The 19814-nt window shown below is 45.3% G+C and overlaps 1 protein-coding gene across 1 annotated transcript in view; it reads right to left on the minus strand.

Annotated features, from left to right (window-relative positions):
* LOC126528880 (cytochrome P450 3A13-like) overlaps positions 1-19614 on the minus strand; it is a 103537-nt gene extending 83923 nt beyond the window's left edge. The window contains exon 1 of the mRNA XM_050176472.3: positions 18173-19614. Coding sequence (XP_050032429.2) covers positions 18173-18219 — 47 coding nt within the window. The 5' untranslated portion in view covers positions 18220-19614. The remainder of the gene's footprint in view (positions 1-18172) is intronic.
* Between the last annotated feature and the right edge of the window lie 200 nt (positions 19615-19814).

Consider the following 19814-nt stretch of genomic DNA (forward strand, 5'->3'; position numbering starts at 1 on the left):
GGTGAGCATATGTCATCGTGTGACTCCTCGAGTGCTAGGCGACGTGTATAAGGCATGTGTATAAGGCGTGTTTCGCATGTTTCCTCAGCCGCTGCATGCGCTGGCGCTGTGCACTAGTAGAGCTGCTGATGCTGGCGCTAGGGGCCGGGTTCGATTCCTGCGGGAACTGGGTAATTTTTCTCTGTGTCCTGGCGATAGCTGCGAAGACCGCCTGCGGCGTCGGCGGGCAGCATCGCCAACCGAAACCGCTATTGAAATGAGCCTGTAAAAGCATACGCTGTCAAAATTATCCGCCCTCACTCAATGACTGTAACGCTGAAAAGGCTGCCATCCTTTTGTTATCTTCCTCTTTCGACAATTTCAAATAAACCATTTGCTCGACCCGCCAGTTTAGTTTACAACATTGATTATCTGATGCCATTCTTAATGCCATAAAAAGCGTGTCATACTACTTTGCTTTTAGGCGCTTGACCATAGGTTGACAAAATAAGCGGAGCTCACTCAGACCAGAACAAATTATATTTTTTGCTTAGAGCTCACTCGGACGCAGATTCACCGAAACTATACTAAGCCGGAATCACTCACACTCATCACAACTATTATGAGCCATGCCCACTTGGATTATAACTCAACAAATTTACACTCAGCTGGGCTCACTCGGACTGTGACTACGCTAAAGATTTGTCGGCTAGGTTCCCGCGGTCTCCGACTCACAAAAATATTTCTTAGCCGGGCTCATTCGTCAGCCGGGTTCACTTGGACGCACTCAATCAAATTCAGAAAGGTTTTCTTGATCCGCATATCTCTCGAACAAAGGCTTTCTTTTCACTGAACACATCAAACACAAAAATATCTTCATACCAGACTAATACACACAGAATTCAGAGGGATTACAAACGCTTGTAATTGAGAAAAGAGTATGCACTAGAATCATTATTAAACAAGGAATTCCCTTGTGTCCGGTTCATCATGATGTCTTGCAATGACCAAATAAATATGACGATCAACCTTGGCAGTGTTGCATTTATTTCGCCTAAGAATGAAGTGCGCTCAAGAGATCTTTAACAAACTTGTATATTCTCATATTTTGTTTGCACATGCATGCGTTCGAGAAATGAAAACACACTCTCGTTTCTGTGGCGCATGAGCATTTTTGCCAGTAAGAGATAGATCACAGCATTTTCTAGCATTCAACGAAATTAATCCTTCTCCCGTAAACAAAAGTTCACCCTGCTGGAATTGTAAGCAGGGAAGCTTGACTATGCGTGATATCACTTGTCCACAATGTACTATAGAACTGCAGGAGGTCCAGCAGGTTATAACATTTCTTGATGTGCCGGACATAATGATATAATGCTAGGTGACGAGAATTTTTCCAGTTCTACTTGGTCTACGAAGTAAACCGTAGTTTCGTACAAGACGCTATCTATCTATATATATATATATATATATATATATATATATATAGGTAGACTGTGTGCGCGTGTGTGCGTGCGCGTGCGTGCGCGTGCGCGTGTGTGTGTGTGTGTGTGTGCGTGTGCGTGTGCGTGTGCGTGTGCGTGTGTGTGTGTGTGTGTGTGTGTGTGTGTGTGTGTGTGTGTGTGTGTGTGTGTGTGTGTGTGTGTGTGTGTGTGTGTGTGTGTGTGCGTGCGTGCGTGCGTGCGTGTGTGCATACCATGAGTGCAGATTCCCAATTCCAGTAGGGATACTTCTGAACGGAAAAGATCAAACACGGGGGACGGAAAAGGTCTAAGAGGGAGCGTCACATCATCCCCTTGAAACATTGCTATAAAAATATGACAAAGGCTCATTGCAAATGGGCCCCTACCACGAGAGGCGGAAGCAGTAATTTTTTATCTACTGGGCGCGTGGGAGGGAGAGCATGCGACGAACCGCCACTAAAACCTACCGCGCACCATACAGTGTTGGAAAAACTTCAATAACCATACAGAGCCTACTCCATGAGACTCACTACACAGAGTGGTCCTGATAGAATGTCGCGTGGAGGCTCGCGTGCCGAAGCTTGTAGCTGGGCGCCACGCTCTCTGCTATTTGCATTTTCCCCTCCTCGCAACATCGCCGACGTTCAATCCAACTACGATTCACGAGAACAATGGTGAAAGTCCGCCTCACCTCGAACTTTTCGAAGTTTGCGCTGAAGACTGAACATTTGGAACGACCGGTCATTCCACAGAGCCAACAGCTGTGCCACTCATCATAGGCAATGCCACAAGCATACTTTAGCAGCACGACCATCGAATGAGCCGTGCCATGATGTCATGTCACGCTGAACACCAGCCACCACTGCTTGCACCCGAACTCTATAGCGCCTAAGTCAAAGAGCAGACAGTTGCAACGAACGCTAAATGGGAATTGTGGCTGCTTTCACAAGAAGGAAACTGCAAAAACACTGGTAGCGTCGACCATGCTCGCTTCTCGCAACAATGCAGCCCACGACGCGTATTGTCTGACCTTCACCGCAAGCGAGAAAGCGAACGCTTACATGGCATGCATGATGCTTGCAAGTGCCCTGATGCTTCGTACTTTGCACCCACACTTCCCGCAATTCGCTTCCAAGCCTGCCTAATGCCAACCGGAGTGAATATATGGAGGGGGAAGGGTGTCACCGGTGGCCGGGATGATGCGGCGCCGAATTTCGGTACCGCTCCTCCCCAAAAGACGCCGGTAAATTTGGAGACCCGCGTTCGCGAATGGCAGGGAGAAATCGCACTTGCGGCGCAGAGCCGCGCATTGCCGTGCTTGATGTTTTTTACCGCTAAGGGCCTCGCGTGGCAGGAAATCCGGTGTCGACGTCCGGCGTCGGCGTCCCCGTGAGCGAAAGTAGCCATATATATTGGGGTATATGTATATTCCACGCCTTTACCTTTGGAGCGTATGTATAGATGCCTATACCATATACCATCGGCGTACATTTACGTATATGTGCAGGTTATATTGCCCCATCATGCCATGACTAATGTTGATCATACCTTGTCTTACATTACTGACAAAGTAATTCCTCCGAAGTTCAGAATGACAGCCCACAAACAAACGTCATTCAACAAAACACCGACCATGCATGCTTTTCATGCTGAATTTTCTCAGACTGAAATAATAAATGTGCGAAACTGTAAGGGAAACCTGGAAATGGTGTACTTTTTCTGGCGCGGCGGAGCTTGCCCTCCGGTGATGTGCCCAAGCAAGAGGCCGCGTTTCCACCAGAAAGCTTGCATTTGTGTGAAGCGCTTGTCGCGGGCATATTGCAATAAACATTAGGGTTACATAAGCTGCTGTTGCCGGGAAGTGTAGGAAACAGTCAGTGATCTTTGAATGTTATCGCGTTCCACTCTTAAAGGTGAAATTTAAGCATCCTTCAAATGTTTTTATGCAGTCGTGAAACACTTTTCTGCACTTCGACAACCGAATGGCCTTTTCCTCATTTGACCTCACACGGTCAACGCACCCTTTCATGTTCTACCCTCAAAACGTCCGCCCGCCCTCACCTCAGCCTCACCAATCCTCCCGAAGGCGATACTCGATTCACACTCATCTCACCACGTGAGTGTGCGGGTATATAACGGCGAGGAAGGTGCTCGTGAGGCTGGAACTCCAGGGGATACCCAAGCCTCTTCATAAGATATCACTGGATACACGATTTGATAGAGATATAATTGCTAGACTGTCGCTTAGCGGTCACGGCACGAGTTTTTCTTGTGCTTGAGGTGTATTTTAGAGCATTTCTGCCAATGTGGAGGCACTTTTTCGCACGTATCTAGCCTCTAACACTAAACTAGATTACCGCTATGGCGGCGCCATCTATAACGGTGAAGTGAAGTAGTTTACCAGTTCAAGCATAGAGTTTCATACAGTTTCATACAATTCAGCCAGAATGATAATCATTGTTAGTGTGCGGATCGTGGTATAAACATTTGGGTAAACATTAATAAAATTGTCCGATTGCAGCAAATCTAGCACACTAGCCAAATTGTCCGATTGCAAAAGGGTATCTAGCACACTAGCCTGATATTGAAACTGTGACGCCACAAAGACATTCGTCGACAAGCGGCGCAGAGTACCCTTTATCTAGGGAAGCCAGCGTGCTGAGATGCTTGGCACGTTTCCACCCACTCCGATCTGTCGGTCTTAATCAAGCCGGCTACAGACAACACCATCATTACAAACGCGTTTCGTATCGGCACGTCATGATTTGTAAAGATGATATTTAAGGGCGAATCCCTCCAGTCGCATGTAAAAGTGGGCCACTTCCGACATGCAGTTCGCCCCTTTATACAAAAACCGCTGCAATGCTGGAAGTACATGAAGTTTGGGTATGTGAGTGTTGTGTGCAAGAACACTACCATCTGTTCTCGCTGCAATGGGCCCCACACCACTAACACGTGTGAGGCCAGTGTGCTGAAGTGAAGAAACTGCAGCGGCCCTCACGATGCATCCTCGAAGGAATGCCCTTTGATTCGCAAGGAAATGGCACTATTGAAGAAAATGGTTAGAGACCACTCGTCTCACCGAGAAGCAGCAATATCTATTAAGCGATAACGATCACGTCGCCAACGTTCATCAAGAGCCCCAAAAATTTCTGCAGAACGCCACCCACATACATTACTGCCCACTCTTCCGCCGAGGCCAAACGCAGTCAGCTCAAAGGAAAAAGCTGCAACGAACAGCACGGCTGCTGGCGCTTGGCCTGCATTCTGGAAGCTACATGCCCATACTGAGCGAAATCCGACTTCTACAGAAAGAGACACTTAGTCTGTTCCTCATAAATTCACGGACCAAGATCAACAAATTGTTGTCATGATCAGCTCTCTGGTGAGTGCTATTCGTGTTCTTCTGGACAAGCTACAGACACGAACAGCTCGAAGTGCGTTGCAAGAGCGGGATGCCATCAATCCGGTTTTAGCGAGCCATCATAAGTCCAGTGTTTGAAAACTTCTACAGCCGAGCCATGGCTCATCGACAACAACAGCGATCGTTCCAGGATGATGACGAAAGTGCCTCCATATTGCAATGGAATGCGAGAGGCTTGATGTCACGTATTTCTGATTTTCGACAGTTCGTGTTTGAAAACCACTTTCCTATACTAGTTATCTGTGAACTGAACTTATCAGCCTCCATAAGACTATTAGAATATGAACCTTTTGTTTCAAACATTTGTGTCCTTAGTAATAAGGTTCTGGTTTACATTCGCAAGGACCTTACGTATTTTCCCCAACCCGTAGCGCCACACGACGGTAACCAATACGTCTGTGTTACTGTGAAAAAGAAGAGGCAGTCTTTTACTTTTTTTGGAGTCTACCTTTCTCCAACAAGTCAATTTGATAGCAAACTACTAGAATAGGTTATGGCTGCTACTCCCGTTCTCTGGATAATAACATGGGACTTAACACTCACCACCATATTTAGGGAAGTTGCAGGATAAATTTGAGGGGCAGGTCTCTAATATACTTTGCATCGGACCACAACCTGTGCCTTACAAATGACGGAAACCCGACATTTCAGCGAGGAACAACGTGCAGCAGCTGCCTTGACTTGACTTTAGTGTCACGTTGCCTGACTTTGAGTGTGCAGTGGTTCACTGATATTGAAACCCATGGAAGTGACCACATTCCGACCTATGTGAGAATCGATGCACTAGACGCCGCATTACCGGTTGTATCTCGCCAAATCGACTGGTCAGTCTTTCAAGATTGTGTAGAAGACATATGCAAGAAGCATATCGCACGCAGATTCGAAGGCATAATTGCAGACGCAATGCAAGATTGTACACGCTGCTTCAGACATTAATCAAAGCGTACAGAGAATGACATTGAATTGGAAAGGCTTCGTGCACTACGTCGCCGAGCTGAAAGGTGGTACAGGCGCACGAAGTCAATTCTTGGCCTCAGAGAAGCTCGGCGCACGCAAAACAAGATAAAACGCCGAATGGATAAGCTGGCGGATCAAAGATGGAAATGCTTTTGCGAGTTACTGGACCCCCGCAAGCCATTGTCCCGTGTGTGGCGTACTCTACGGAGTCTTCGCTCAAGACCTCAGCAACGACACCCTTTTAGCGCCCTTGCTCTCTATCAAACCCGCCGTGAGATAGACGTTGCAGAGGAACTTTGTGCGAAAGTCGCCGACGGCACAGTTTTAGTCCCTGACATGGCTTTAGGCAACATCCCCGGTCCACGCGATACAAGTATGGACGCTCCATTTTCTATGAAAGAGCTAGAAGCGTCTATGACGCTCTGTAGGTGTTCGTCTTCCCCAGAGCCCGATGGCATAACATATACTGCTTTGCGCCACCTAGGTTGAGAAGCACGAAGGGAACTCCTCACCCTTTTTAATTATTCATGGCAAGATGGTGTCGTCCCACAGGAATGGAAACGCAGCCGCCTGGTACCACTGCTAAAAGCCAGGAAACTCACCGCTCGAACTGGCATCGTATCGGCCTACAACACTTGCCAGCTGCATGGGGAAGCTCATGGAACGTATGATGCTCATGCGTCTCAAATGGTACATTGAACACCTCAAAATTTACCCCGACTCTATGGCGGGATTTCGACGAGGTCGTCCATCGATTGACAGTGTCATCGAACTAGTACCATCTGTAGAACATCACAAATCTCGGAAGCAATTATCAGTAGCGCTCTTTCTTGACGTGAAACGCGCTTACGACGTTTGCCATCAAACCATTCTAGACGCCCTTTTGACGATTAAACTAGAAGGGCGGCTCTATTGATGGCTAAGAAACTACTTGACACAAGGGTCCCTATTCTTACGTACGGAAGCTGGTCCGAATACCGACCACTACACATGCCGATGTGTAGTGGTCGGTATTCCTTTTCCTTTTCCCCCCCACCCACCCCAAGACGGTGTTCCAAGCCCTATTCTTTACAACCTCGCGCTTCTTGGGCTGGCCGAATCCCTACCGGAAACAGTGAGTGTCTCAATCTACGCCGATGACGTCTGCATCTGGACATCAGCGGTCACTCACCTGTAGCTTCGCGCAAGGCTACAGAAAGCAGCAACACAGGCATCTGACTATCTTCACACACAAGGCCTTACCATCTTAACAGAAAAAGCTTTGTTAGTCGCTTTTACGCGAAAAGCGATGACTTGTTATCCAGTCTACATCAATGACCAGCCTATCTCCTACAAGAGAAACCGTCGGTTTTTGGGCGTCGTCGTAGACAGGGACCTCCCTTGAAGCCCTCAGGTTGCCCACTTGAAGAAGAAGCGCACATCTATTGTTCACGTCTTCAAGTTCATCGCCGGCAAAACATAAGGATCGTCAGTGGGCTTCATGCTACAGTTACATCGACCAGTTTTTATTGGATTCCTACGCTATAGCTCTCCCGTGCTTGCTAAAACATACAAGTCAAACCTTCGAGAACTTCAGAGCGTGCAAGCACAGGCACTAAGTGCTTGTCTAGGCCTTACGCGGAGCGCCTCCACCACAGGAACCATTACAATGGCTCAAGACCACCCGACCACGACTTACGCCTGCACGGACACGCTTAGGGCCCATGTTCATCATGTTTCACGGATTCAGTCAAGCTCTCTTGCCTGCCTGCCAGAACAACGACCACAGGCCTCCTTCTCCAACGAGGTCAGCATCCATAGTGCCTGCTTATCATCGGGCTTCGCACTGTCAGCACGTTCAACCTCAGCTTTGTGGTGTTTAAAACAACCTCAAGTGCGTCTTACGGTTCCAGGGATAAGAAAGGAGACCGACAGGCCTACCTTGGCCTTGAAGCAAGCTGCTCTGTATTGTTTGCACACTTTCTACTTTGACTGAGCCCACATATAGACGGATGGCTCTTCCAATCAGACCAGCTCCACCGGCGTAGTGGTTATACCATCACGATCAATAAGCTCCCGATACAAGATTTCTCACTTGACAACATCCACTGGTTCGTAGCTTGTTGCCCTCCGAGGTGCCGGTTCAGTGGCTACCTGGCCATTGCGGTATCTCCGGTAATGACCTCACTGACGAAGCTGCTAGGAAAGCACACGAAGGAGGAACCCCTGTTTCTGTACCTTTATCGCGGACTGACGCAGCCCAACACTTAAGGAAGCTAGCACACCAGATGACATTCGAGAAGTGGCACACACTTGAATTTCGATGTGCAACTGTGGCTGTTACCAGGGCTCCCGAGTAATGAGAAAACAATGATGTGCCGCTTACGCTTGGGCGTCGCATTCACCAACGCATATACTTTTTTTTATTTGATTGGCTGATAGCGACCAGTGCAATGCCTGTGGTGTCGAGGAAACTATAGAACATCGACTGTACTACTGCCCATCTTTTGAAAATGAAAGACATGACCTCTGCACTGCTCTCAATCTGCTAGATAGAAAGCCGTTCACCTCGAACAAGATCTTGAGAACATGGCCTCGCATATCGCACTACATTCGTCATCACATTCGCATATCGCACTACATTCGTTAGACCAGTGTTAGAATATGCTAACACAATTTGGTTCCCTCATTCCCTAACTCGTATAACAAAATTGGAGCCAGTACAGCGCAAAGCCATAAGATTTATGTGTAACAAGTATAAACGCACGGACTCTCCCACTAACCTTATAGCTTCTTCTGGCATTAGCACTCTATCCACAAGGGCAAAACAGGCACGTCTCGAGTTTTTCTACCAGCTGCTGCATGACATCTATAAGATGTGTCTAAGTATATCGCATTTTCACAGTCGCGGCCGACTCGTCATAAGCACAAATACATATTAACTGAATATTCTTTCAACAATGACTCGTTTGGGCAATCGTTTTTTTTTTCCACTTACGATACGCGCATGGAATCGGTTAAATCCGGATGTCACGGACGCCGAAACAGTGTCCGCTTTCAGTGCAAAGTTAGAACATACATCTAACCTCTAGTACCATCGCCATTGCCGCTCACTCTCTCTCATTTGAACGCTAGTTCCGATTTCTTAGATTCGTGAACTTCTACAATGTATTTCCTTTCCTAACATTTGCTGGTGATGACGGTTGAAACGTGTGCCGATTGTCTTGGTGTAAGAGATTGCTTATACTATTGCACATAAATATTTTCTTGTACTAGCACTTGCTTGCTTTATTATTACATTCCCATTTTTGTAACCGACTGCAGTCCTGTGCCTGGTTGTTCTTTGCTTTCTTATTTGCAATCTTATTTTGTGGTGTTTGCAAATTGTGCATGATCGATAGGGCGTTGATTCTCTTTGCTTGGCAAACTGGTTGTAAACAATCCTCGTGGTTGTGCTTCATTTCGTGTGTGCCTCATGCACGCTTTCGAAATGTTAATTTGTATTTGTAAGTTATCTTTGCCCTAAATGCTCTGTATAGAAGCTTGCTTTCTTCTCTTTTTTCTCGAATAATAATTTGAATTTGTAATTTTTTTTCACAATGTAATCGATTGTGCACTGTTAAACTTTATTGTTATATTGATGTCTTTGCTTGAAAAATTGCTTAACCCACATTTATTTCTTTAATGCTACATTGGCGGATGTGCTTCGGTATTTCCTTGTCGATTCTTTTTTTTGTTGTTGTTTTTACTTGTACTTTTCAAACGTGATTGTCTTTGTTATGTCCACCTGCTATGCTCTTAATTGAGAGTGGCAGTATTGAAAATAAATATGGCAGCTACATGAGGCCACTAAAGCGCTGCTGCTTTATTTGAAAGCTACCGGACTGAGTCAGCGTTGGTGATCCGGACCGAATGACCGAATGATATCCTCAGTGGGCTTTCTCTTCTTCTTTTATTCTTTCTGTCCCGTTTTCCCTTTTCCCAGTGTAGGGTAGCCAACCGGGCTTAGTCCTGGTTAACCTCCCTCCCCTTCATTTATCATTTGGTCACTCGCTCTTACGTACAAAAAGCAGTTACGATGTACTGCATGTAAGCATGCGTGCAATATGTCGAGCCTGTCCACAATTTACTGCAAGTAGACTTATTACTTCCTGTAGCACACTGCTCTTTATTACTAATATTTATTACCTCGAAAGCTCACACACACACGAACGATTCATGCGCTAGTCACACCAAAAATACTTCAACTGGAGTTGAGTCTACGTGTTTTTTATTATGTGGTTGTAATCCTATTTAGCAGAAATTTTTCCGCTTTGCCAGTGATCTGTACTTTGTTACTTCGATTCTCTGATGCTGAAGGAAAGAGAATAAAGGTTGTTGCGAGGATCATGTGCGACATATATGGCAGTCATAGCACCGATTCTGCCGGCGGCTATTATAATTCGCACATTAGTGTAGCGTTGTTCACTTGAAGTAAGGAATCGCCCATTATTAGCTTAAAGAAAACGTAGTTCTACACGTAACCTAATTGGAACTCTTCGCATTGCTGTCATGCACGTAGCCATGGAAAGGTGGCTCTGTGCTTAACGGCTACATTTTTATTCTTACTGCGATAAAAATAAGACTGCGTGAAACAACCTGTGCATGCTGTTAAATTGTTGGCACAGTAAATTAGACATGGTCACGCTGTTATAGTCGCGCAGCTCACCCAAGTGAACCTAGTAGGTGTCATGCACTTCACGTAGAATTAAATAAAGAGAAGAATATATATGCGCAAGAGTGCGCGATATGCTACTTTAAATTCAATTTGCAGGACTAGGGTATCTTAGGTAACTAGTAGAAGATAAGCGGAAAAAGAATACTTCATTAAGTAAGTGGTGCAACAGAAATGGCAACATTGTAAGGAGAACGCAAACTTAACACGTACAAGAAGCACCAAGGAAGTACGAAATGCTCACAAACAGTGCGGCTTATGTTCTAGTCTTCGTCTGCGTTTGTTTCACATATAAAAACAACGTTCTGCGTGTTTCACACAACAATGTTACATTAGAGGGCAACTCCAGTCATCGCGTATCATTAGCCGGCAATCGGTTCAAACCTATCAAAGCGAAGCCCCGCCATGTATGCATTTTACTGCGTGGCGCCGACGATGCTGCAACTTATAATGGGGGGAGACAAATTTGCTGGCACCCTTGAAAGGTTCAACACGGCGTGTATGGCCTCTAATGGTATGGCATAGTTTCCATTGAGCAGCCGGTAAATAGAGGCACCGATGAAATCAAATCATTTGCAGATTGCGAACGCAAATATTTTTTATTCTTTTCAATAGTCAGAAAAACTTTAGATAAAAAACACGTGTTGTGAATGAAATTATTTACGACTGTTGCTTTCAGGCCGCAATTCTTTGAAATCCTGAGGAATAATACAGTCGGAAACATAGGCCTGGCTAGAGCAACATGACGGTGTAGCAGCATAACATCTACTTTGCACATACGCTGCAGAAAGAAATAACGATACACGTAAAAACTCCTCTTGCTGTTGTCCAGATATGCATAAGCATTTTTCCACTTGCTCATATCCATGTTACAGGGTGTCATTATCAGCGTTATCAAAGTTGATCCAACCAAAATAAAGCTTATAAACCTTAATCAGTCGTTATCGACCTTATCGGACTGGATCCGGTCGTTATTCACCCTAACCTGTCCTTAGCGGACATAATCTGACCCTTATGAACCGTATCGGTTCTTATCAACCTAGTCTGGCTCGATAAGACCCTTATCAACCATTACCAGTGTGTATTCACGGTATCAGATATGATCCGGTCATTGTAAGTCCTTATCGCTCTTTAGCACCTCATCTATCCGCATCGAACTATTATTAACCGTAATGAGACCCATATGACCCCTTATCAGTCCTTATAATCCTTATCAAGTCACTGACGGCTTATCAGTCTGTGTTGCGCGACGTGAAGCGCATGAGCTCTGATGGATCGGTGGCATTTCGGTGCGAGAAGGAAAACGCCAATGGAAAGCGTATACGGCGACCACCGAAAGGCAACAGGGATGTGGCGTGTTTGGCAATAAATTTCCCAAAATTAGAATTTCTCTGATGTATACAATGCGCCAAGTCGGCTATACATGTGGTTGCAGAGATGGATTCTATTCCACCATAACCAAATCTTTCAACAAAGCCTTCATAGAAACTGTTGCTTTATACATTGTTTTCTTTAAGGCCATTCGTATGACGTGACGGGCAGGTTTCCTCGTTGGGTAGCCATAGAAATGCTTGCCTATTTACGAAATAAATGCAATTGAAAGTGGTCGAAAATTATCACAGTTTCGTCACCAGGGGGAAGCAATGAATGAGATAGCAACATGTTAGAATATTACGTGAAATTTATGACTTGTAGCTGTATGGCTTTATGAATTGTAGTAACCGTAAGCCGACTAATCACGGATGAGCTGTTGTGCTTGGGTATCATTTGTTTGAATCCTGCCATCTGACTAAGTCATCTATCTTTATTAAGTAAAGCGAACGTATTTCTTAGCGACTGTACCATCCCTTTTCCGTATCGGGTATGTTTCGAACCTCTTTCCTGGGATGGTCCCGGAGGTAGTACACAGCCGTGCCAATAAAATTAAATCAGTTTAAGGTATTAGCGCATTTAGTTTTTCGAAGTTGTAATATTTAAGTGTGAGAAGATGGAAGAAATAAGGGATGTGCCGTCGGTGCTTTGTTTTAAAGCATTTGTTTGTAGGTTGCCGTTCTGGAAATTCTGAGGAATAATGCTTTCAAGAGTGTTGACCTGGTTTGAGCAACTATAGAGATAAACAGGTGTGGCAATATGAGCCGCATATAGAGCATTTCATATAACATGGCATGGTTCATAGCATACGTATACCTAACTATATATGGAACCTCACCGCGGCTACGGCGAAGGCTAACATTCGCTTGCAATGTCCATATAATTGCTAACGCGATAAAACAGTCGAAATTTCGCCTGGAAAGAGAAGCATCGATTGCGATAGCCAATTAGTAGACACCTATACGAACGGAGGGCACTAAATGTGTCGGCCGTATAAACTTGCAAACATTCGCTTAATACCTAAATTAAAGCCCTCAAGAAGCCCCTCCTTCTAAACATTGGCGGCATGCTGAGATTTTGCTTGTGGAGCAGTCCCTTGACTACAATCATATAAACTGTATAAATTATTAGTATCCAAGCATGTGTGGCGGTGCGAGTTCTGCCGTCGGTAAAGGATATATTTTTGGCAGCTGTTGCAAATTTATGATGCAGGCGATGCTCGTTCACTTAATGAAGCTAGTGTATATCCGGCCACGTGTGAAAGCCGCGCCATGGCTTTTTCATGACGGGGCGTGATTAAAACGACGCTTGTTTTCGTCCCCGAGAACTCGGCTGTTTTAAAACACTTCATTTTCGGAAAACCTTTAAAGAAGAAGCGGAAAAGAGCTATAACTTGCTTACAAAACTCAGCGTTTCGGTTCTCAGCTACGAATGGCAGCATTTTCCCGGGGTGAATGCCCGAAGGTGAGCAGCAAACATTTAAGACACCATGCAAGTGCAGCGAGCAGCCATATATGAACGACAGCAGCTGCTCCTATAGCGCTACGTCCTGACAGGCCGCGGCTTTTGCAGCCATTCATACCATGCAACGATTACACGTTTCAGTGAGCGTTGATATGCTTAGCGAGCCATACGCCCATGATTCACCAGATGGATCAAGCGGAAATGACACAATCCATTGGCGGTATGCGGCATAGTGTGGTCTAGAGTTGCCAACGCTGGGACTCTAGAAAGACTCAAGTTCATCTCAACCTGGCAAAGGGGGCGCGCATCATTGTGATATCGTTAGGCGGCAGTCTTAGCTCGGGGGCTCCGGTATAAATACATGGAAACAAATGAATCGCTCTATTGCTAGGTTTATAAGGCGAGTTGGTATCAAAATTTCATGTGAAGCCAGAAAATACATGTGAAGATATACAATGTTACATATATATTGACCAGGTCTCATTCAGTAAGCTTCCGCCTAAATATTTCTTGGAAAGCATTGCACCGATTTCGATGAGCTTCATTGTTTCTAAAAAAAAAAAACATAAGCGAGTGGTTATTTCGCTTATAAATATTGTTGGAAATTACGCAACATAAGAAAAGCAATCAAGTATACAACTGTGTAGTTCAGCAATAAAAACTTTTTGAGAATAACTTTCTCACATTTCTGTAAACTGCACCTAATATTACATCTGAAGCGGACGAGTCGCATCGATGTATTTTAAGACTCTCTTACAAACCCCATCATTGCATGAGTGAAGCTTTCGAAAAATCCTTGTAAACATTCTAACAAATTCACTTAAGCTCGAAATTAGAATCTCAAAGCAGTCAGCTTTAGATTTTCTAACGCATGCACTCTGCAGAACAGCGACATTGTTTTTGGTGCAGAGGTACGCCCTTGTAAACTTTATGCCTCTATTTTTTTAAAGGACTCGTTTTTTGGTAAATTCTGTAAATATGTGCAGGCCTTAAATGAAAAGTCTGCTTACTGAAGTCCCTAGGCGTTAGCATTCTCTTTCAAATTAAGCGAACTTTATTCAAATTCGTAAAAGAGTTCTTCAACAAAAGCGCTCTTTGGTTTTACATGTACATGGATAGGTGGTACTGGAGTTGACCCTAAGCTTAATCTTCCTCTTCAAAGGGATTTCGTTGGTTTAGTGCTGTCCAGGGAGATTGCGGTGACCTACTGAACAGTCAGACCTTGAGACTTGAAGCTCGTTTTGCTACTTAAGAGGAGCTAGCTGCATGAATTCTTTAAACTGTGTTCGCGGCATCGCCGTAGGTTATCGCTGAAGTTGTTTTTCGACAATGAAGACGTTTGGGAGCTCGCGTGAGCAATAAATGTTCCCTTACAAAATAAAGATCTTTGCAAAACGCTGAAGGAGGCTAACGCACGTCACAGCGGTACAAAGCTATGATCTTATTTGGTTTCAACCTTGCTCTAATTTTAGTAGAAAAGTTATTTTCCCATTAGTAAACACGGTTGTCCCATCCCGTTTCTTTCCCCTGATAGCCACATTTTCGCAACTGTTTTAGGTAAGAGACTGGACGCGGGTGTCAATGCTGATCGCGAGCGTTTCAACTACGCTCGGCTGTAGCAGGCAGCCCAGCATAATTCGAGTCGCACTGATGTTCAGTACGAGCTTAGTGACATGGTATTGCACCGTACAGACCCGCTGAGTAACTAAGCAAGAGGTTTAGCGACGCCCTTAGCACATCTGTGAGATGGCCTTTTATGGTAGCCAGGAATCTCAGTAACATTGTTTGTCGTAAAACACGTTGTGGGGCTAGTTGGTGCATATCTTTCAATAGGTGAAGCGCCAATAGAGACGGCACACAAGAAGAAATACAGACAGGACAAGGCGCTACTTGCGCCTTGTCATAAGGCACAAGCAAGCTTTGACGACCAGATATTGAAGTTGAGGAAGGCTGGCTTTCCTTGCTTGCTTTTAAGCGCAGTTTCGGAGGCGTTATTGAAAAAAACGGAAAAAAGGAAGAAAAAGAAGTGAAGAAGGTCAAACAGTCGAAAAGAAAGCTAAAGCGGTGGTGATACCACATTCTCATAAAGTGGCGCATAATCTGAAACACGTCGCCATGAAATAACAAAATTCCTGTGGTTTTTTCCGCGCCGCGAAAACTTGCTACTTTGTGCCGCCTGATTGGTCCGGATGACATTAAAAAAGTTGGGTGTTCTATTAAACATACGAATCCTTTTGTTAAGTGTGAAGAAGGGGTAGTATACCACATACCACTGAAGTGTGGAAAAGAGTATATCGGCCAAACTGGCCGATGTATTAATGAACGCCTGCGGGAGCATAAGCTTTCATTGAAAAATGCATATGGTTCAAACTTGCCGCTTCATTGCAAGACCTGGGGGAAAGAGAATGGTCAAGTATGTAAAGCAAGGCTTCATGATACGACAATCACGTATAAAAGTAAAGATTCTGTTGCGCGTGAATTGTTGGAGGCAAACGAGATTAGGAAATGAGGGAACAACTGTGCCGGTTGTCTTTGAATATATACACGAATGAAAGCATGTTTTTAGATAAGCTTTAGATTTAGATTAAGCGTGATTCCCTTCATATATATCTTCAGTGTTCTCGCACGTGCGCATTCACATATGCAGTGTCCCTCTTTTTTCGTTCCCCTCTCCTCATGGCTATATAATCAGCCACCTGTGACTTCAATAAACAGTTGCAAGTAGCGCCTTGTCCTGCCTATATTTCTTCTTGTGTGCCGTCACTATTGGCTCTTCCCCTATTGAAAACATTCTTTGTCGTTTCGAACAAGCTACAACCAGTGTTTTGGCTGGTCCTATACATGGTCGTACACATCTCTCCCTGTTCAAATGTTACTGCACTTCGCATTAGTGTCGTCGCGTTTTTACTATTCCTTCCGCTGGTACCTTCATTGAAGATACAAGCTGCCGCTGGAAGACACATTATTGTTTTTTTTTTTTTTTGCTGCGCACTGCGGGGCGAGCCAGTTCACGCGAACCGGCGTGATTCTTTTGAGATGTACCAACACTGTTTCGACCCCTACCAACCCAGCTCCCGACCCTCGCTATATCCATATCGCTATCTCCACGTTCAGCGCACCATTCATCGCCTCCTACTGGCGAGACTCGCCATCTCGTTTCCCATTGGTTGCACGACGCACGGTGGCAACCTAGACAGTCCTTTGTGCTAGGCCCTCTTACCCTGGATGCTCCAACGCCGTCCGCTCTGTACTGATTAGCACCACATGGAGGCCGAGCCGTCCAGGGTACTTCTCCTAGACGAGCGGCACCTCCATTGGACCCCACTTCAAACTACACTTTGGACGAAGGACGCCTGCCTCGTCCACTTTATGGTATGCTCCAAGTCCCCCGCCGCGCCCATCAGTTGGGCTCTTTACGCCGTTTGTGGCAGGCGGCCGCCTACCATACTCCACGACGTCGTCTTGGACAAGATATACACGGACGACTAGTCCCTCTCCTTCTCCCGTGGGAGAGAGGCAGTGTGGGACGCAGTCATCAACCCCGTCTATAACCATCATGATGCCCGCTCCGGGACACGCCCGCCTTTGCCGGCGGCCAGCTGGAAAACAGCCGCAGCAGTTGGTATCTGTACACGGCCGAGTAAAGGTGGTGTTCCATGCTTGTCTGCCTGTGACGGTCTCTGAGAGCCTTATCTTGCCATCTGGCGCAGATTACGCGGCCGCAAGTCCACAATACGTAGTAGAGAGTGGCCTAAACTGGGAGTGGCGATATATCAAAGCGAACAGTTGTACAGCAATATTTCAATGAAGCTTGGCATAGTCGGCGTGTGCCATTGCAACTGGTGAAGCACCCTACTGTTGTCTCCATGTAAACTTAAAACGCACTTGAGTGATCGCTGGGAAGGCTGCAGAAAATTCTAAGTAGTGTATTTGTGAGTTCTTCGAGGATTTTAGGTGTTCGCTATCGCCTGGCTACTAGGAGTTAGGATAAATCAGCGAACCTTTTTTTTAGATTGTCTTCTTTTGTGTGGACATTAGGTGGACTCTCCTCTCCTTTCTTTTTAACTCCGAAGCCAGGCGGGCCCATCTAGGCGATTGTATTGTCACAGTGTAATGCGCATAATTTTGGACTATATTGGCGCGAATTACATCCGCACCGCTAATTTTACCTATATTAAGAGTAAACCTTGCTTCTTGTAGGGAAAAGCGCAACCGCCTTTCGGATACCATTGGCTCGATTACACGATGCCTCCTTTGTCCAAGCACACACGCCCCATTTCCGAAAAATGTACCGTGCGGTGATTTTGCCTCATCCTGTATATGTCCAAGGCAGTGCACCCTTTACACGGTAGTGCACCCGTTACCCTTTACATTCTTTAGACGTCTTAATTGGCAGGTAGCAGATCTTCCGCGTGCTTTTCAACAAAAGAAAAGAAGAAAGAAAAGTGGATTGTTTGTGCTGTAACACCAGTCCTACATAGGCTAAGCTGCATCAAAGAGATAAGGATAAATGCAGATCACGTCCAAAAAGAAAGGGGAACCGAGAACAAATTAACTACAGTAAAATAACACTGAATTATCTGTTTGGGTCGGTTATCTTGCACAACATTTAACAGGCTGAAGGACGATTGCAATCCTTGACTACCTATGTTAAGGGTATTCACTGGCCAGCCGAGAGATGCAGGTGAAAATTTGCTAATTGCTGTGAAAAGAAGTACAAAAATTTCGCTGTGCTTTCTCAACGAAACTATCAAATTTAGGAGGCGGAAAAGGCCCTCTTAAATTATTCGCTTCCTATAAAGCTGGGGGTTATAACAATACCTGTAAAGAATCGTCGAGAGCACTGCCAGACACACCGTTGCGAACATCGCCGAAGACAAAATGATCGCCGTTTATCGCGAGGGAGAAAACAAGGTATCTTTGCCGTTCTATTCCTAGCACTGTTCCCAGATGTTCAGTACCCGTCCGGTGGACATAATCAACGGATACGGTCGACATTGCCATAAAACGTAATTCACCCGGGCCTGCATGACAGCTGCGCGGCTTCTCGAGCTCTCATCCTGTGAACGGGGCACCGACGCACAGGGTTACAAATAACGTGCGCGCTCATTCGACTGTGTAGCGTGTGTGTGTGCGCGCGTGCTCGTGTGTGCGTGTGTGTGTGTGCGTGCGTATCACTGTGTGACTTCAACGCGCCTGCACCTCAGCATGAGCGCACCGACAAGTTGTTGTAGCGACCAAAAAGTAAAATTAAAACGAAAGACAAAACACAAACTTACATTTTGCTAAGCGAAATGCGCAGTATAACATCCGGCACACCGTCGAAATTCTAACAATCAGAACCCTGCGTCGCTTGGTTTGTCGGCTTAACTTGGCTTTGGACTATGAAATAGCGCAGGAAACGTGGACAGACAAAAGTAATAAACATAACAATGCTCTGACTAACAAATGATGCTTTGTTTTGCCATAACAGCAATGGTTTTAAAGATGGTTGTCATTTTTTTATTTCTTTGTTTCCAGAAGGAAGGATGTACATGGTTGTGGTGGAAAAACAAGGGGAAAAAAGCTACAGTGAAAGCAGCTTGGCTGGCCCCACGTTTTGTTCACAATAGCAGCAGCAGGGCAGGTGGGAAACGTGTTAAGGAAAAAAAAAGGAGAAAAAAAAAAGAAAAAAGCAAGAGCCCCGAGGGCTAAATTTACAAAGTACAACCGTACAGAGTCAAGTTCGCAGAAACACTTCTCGCAGATTTTTTGCGGAATAAGTGAGCACATCCATACTGGATCTGGTGAGATCATTGAGTAAACTGGGCAGCCAGCGGCATAACATTTGCTGGCCATAATTAGTACGAAGTTGAGGAACACACCAAGTCTCAGGAGCTCGAGTTGTGTAAGGGGTTTCTCGTTTTGTGAGATTAGCGAGAGAGCTGAGGGCGCAAATATTTTTCTCATATCTTCTGTAGGTTGGCAACAAGCGCGGGTTTATAAGGGCAGGCAAGTTAAGGGTTGTAGGCGCACTCAAAAGGAGCGGAATGAAAATCACGAGGCTTATTACAAATGACACGAGGAAATTTCTTCTGGATGACAAACAGCTTGTGAATATTTATGGTTGAAGTTGTGCCCCATACGAGGCAGCAGTAATTTAGGTGACTGAAGGAAAGTGATTTATAAATCAGCAATTTCGCGGATTGCGGCAGGTACCTAAAGGAATGGACAACACTCAACACCTGTGACAGTTTGCCAGTGAGGAAATCTACATGAGAGCGCCATGTCATATCATGATCAAAGTGCACACCGAGACATTTGATTGATTGTGCAACTTCAATAGTACAGGAGTTAAGCACAATATCTCCAGGTAGCACGATATTCATATTTGGTGGATGAAAGAGCAAGGGTTTGGTTTTTGTGGACTTGATCGTTAGACCGTTTTCGTGCGACCACTGGTGTACTTTAGAGAGCACACTGT

Source organism: Dermacentor andersoni, chromosome 8, assembly GCF_023375885.2.
Source record: "Dermacentor andersoni chromosome 8, qqDerAnde1_hic_scaffold, whole genome shotgun sequence".
Classification (NCBI taxonomy): Eukaryota; Metazoa; Arthropoda; class Arachnida; order Ixodida; family Ixodidae; genus Dermacentor; species Dermacentor andersoni.